This window comes from Halyomorpha halys, unplaced genomic scaffold (genome assembly GCF_000696795.3).
Source record: "Halyomorpha halys isolate HHAL.00 unplaced genomic scaffold, Hhal_1.1 Scaffold499.1, whole genome shotgun sequence".
Lineage (NCBI taxonomy): Eukaryota > Metazoa > Arthropoda > Insecta > Hemiptera > Pentatomidae > Halyomorpha > Halyomorpha halys.
Genome location: NW_027110524.1, coordinates 861,514 through 863,413, shown reverse-complemented (window position 1 = coordinate 863,413; position 1,900 = coordinate 861,514). Strand labels below are relative to the sequence as shown.

General features: G+C 31.6%; 1 protein-coding gene across 5 annotated transcripts in view; it reads right to left on the bottom strand.

The window, feature by feature from the left end:
• Asap (ArfGAP domain of ASAP) overlaps positions 1-1,900 on the bottom strand; it is a 27,918-nt gene that overhangs the window by 15,909 nt on the left and 10,109 nt on the right. For all 5 annotated transcript variants that reach the window (XR_001343581.3, XM_014425186.3, XM_014425187.3 and 2 more), the window contains one exon: positions 1,637-1,817. Coding sequence is in view for 4 of the 5 variants with exons in the window: in XM_014425186.3 (XP_014280672.1) it covers positions 1,637-1,817 (181 nt within the window). In the remaining variant the exon portion in view is untranslated. The remainder of the gene's footprint in view (positions 1-1,636; positions 1,818-1,900) is intronic.

Sequence of the window (1,900 nt, the reverse complement as noted above, 5' to 3'; positions counted from 1 at the left end):
ATATATATATTATACTACAAATTATAATACATATGTTTCAAATGTTTCATTATGTAATAAGATAAAGATTACCGACACTTTTAAGTTATATAAAGAAATTTCAAGAGGAAACAACGCAGCATTAATATGTATTCATATTATAATATGGTTACCATATTTTCCTCATCCATTAGTTATATACTGTGTGAAGATTTTTTTCACAGTAGCTCCTTGATATACCATTAATGATGTTATTGTAATGAAGTACTCCAGTGCTCATACTGAGAGAGATATTACATTTTGGACAGATAATCTACTTAAAAGAGTATACCATATATGATCAATTAGAGAACATGGGGGATCAATCATGAAACATATGTTATTCCTAAATTAACTGGTATGCCAAAAACAATTCTTTTTGATATGATTGAATATTGGTTATTATACAGTATTGATATGACAGAGTGGAATACACATCCACAGGAACATAAAATCTTGGTCAAGGAAGTCTCTGGGAGTTGGAAAGTACTCACTAAATAATTTTTTCACTCAATACCGTTACTCCTTGTTGCACCAGAACAATCTTTATTGATGATGGCACTATGTCACTAATGGGCACTTTATGATGTTACTTGGATTTAATATTGGTACATCTTACAAAAGAATTTTTTTTAAATTTTGTATTTGACATATTCAGAGGCTTGTACAATGAACAGAGGTTACTTTTTGACAGCCCTACTAGCTGTGGGAGTTTGTAGGAGGACCTCAGTACAGATAATAACTCGATTATATGTGCCCATCATTGGAACATGTCCAATTCAAAATAAAATCAGAACTTTTTTATTTGTCAGATGTGGCACCATTAAAGCAAAGCAGTCTACTTAAAAGATATATTTAGAATACACATACATCATTTATACATATCATGGTAATATCATGCACACTATAAATCATATTTATCATAAAACCCATGGGGATGTATAGTAGTGAGACATGATCTCTAACTGGCACCCTTGAGAAAAAGATTGAAAAATTTGAAAGCAAAGTTTTCAGGGTGATAGTGGGCCCAAAGTGGGACTAGGACTTGAGTATTCAAAGATGGAAGATGAATAAGGAGCTAATATCAGAGATGCAGCAACTAATCACACTTTATATGAAAGAGCAAAGAGGTTATATGGGCAGGACATGTGGTGAGAGGTCAACCAACCTAACTATGAACGTCTCAGTCACAGGAACCAAGAGGGAAGCCGAAATGGTTGGACAGAATCAAGAAGAAAACAGCTGAATAATCAAATTAAAAAAAATAAAAATAAAAAAAGTTAATACACTGGAAGACCATCGTCCAAGAACAACAGAGAAGGAGGAAGCTGGTGGCAAACGATCTACAAATTCTATAAACAAATAGGTTAATCAGAAAAAAAAAAATCATTTACGTGTACTTCAGAAACTGAAAGGGATAGTTGGAGGAATTTTCATTATAACTTGAGGCATGGCTCTTAGAATTATAACTTTGACTAAATAAGAACTATATTCTATACAACAAAAAGTGAAGTTGTTTAGCCATTTTACCAAACTAGATTAATCCTATTGAATGGATCACTTCAAAACTAATATCAAATAAATTTCTAAAAATAAAGGAAAATAAAAGGTTAATTACCGATGATGGTAAAGGAGCACCTAAATCAACTCCTTCAGCAAACACTTGGAGCAGATGATACAGGTTCTTATTATTGACAGCATGTTCTAAATCTGACAACAAGTCATGTTCATCAGAGCATGTTGTCATGGCGTACTTTTTATCGACGTATTTAGCCCTTATAAAATCATACCTTTCTTCCCTGAAGCAAAGCAAATCAAAATATAACTTATTTAAATTCCAATAATAAAAAAAAAAAAAAAAAAAAAAAAAAAAAAATTCAAA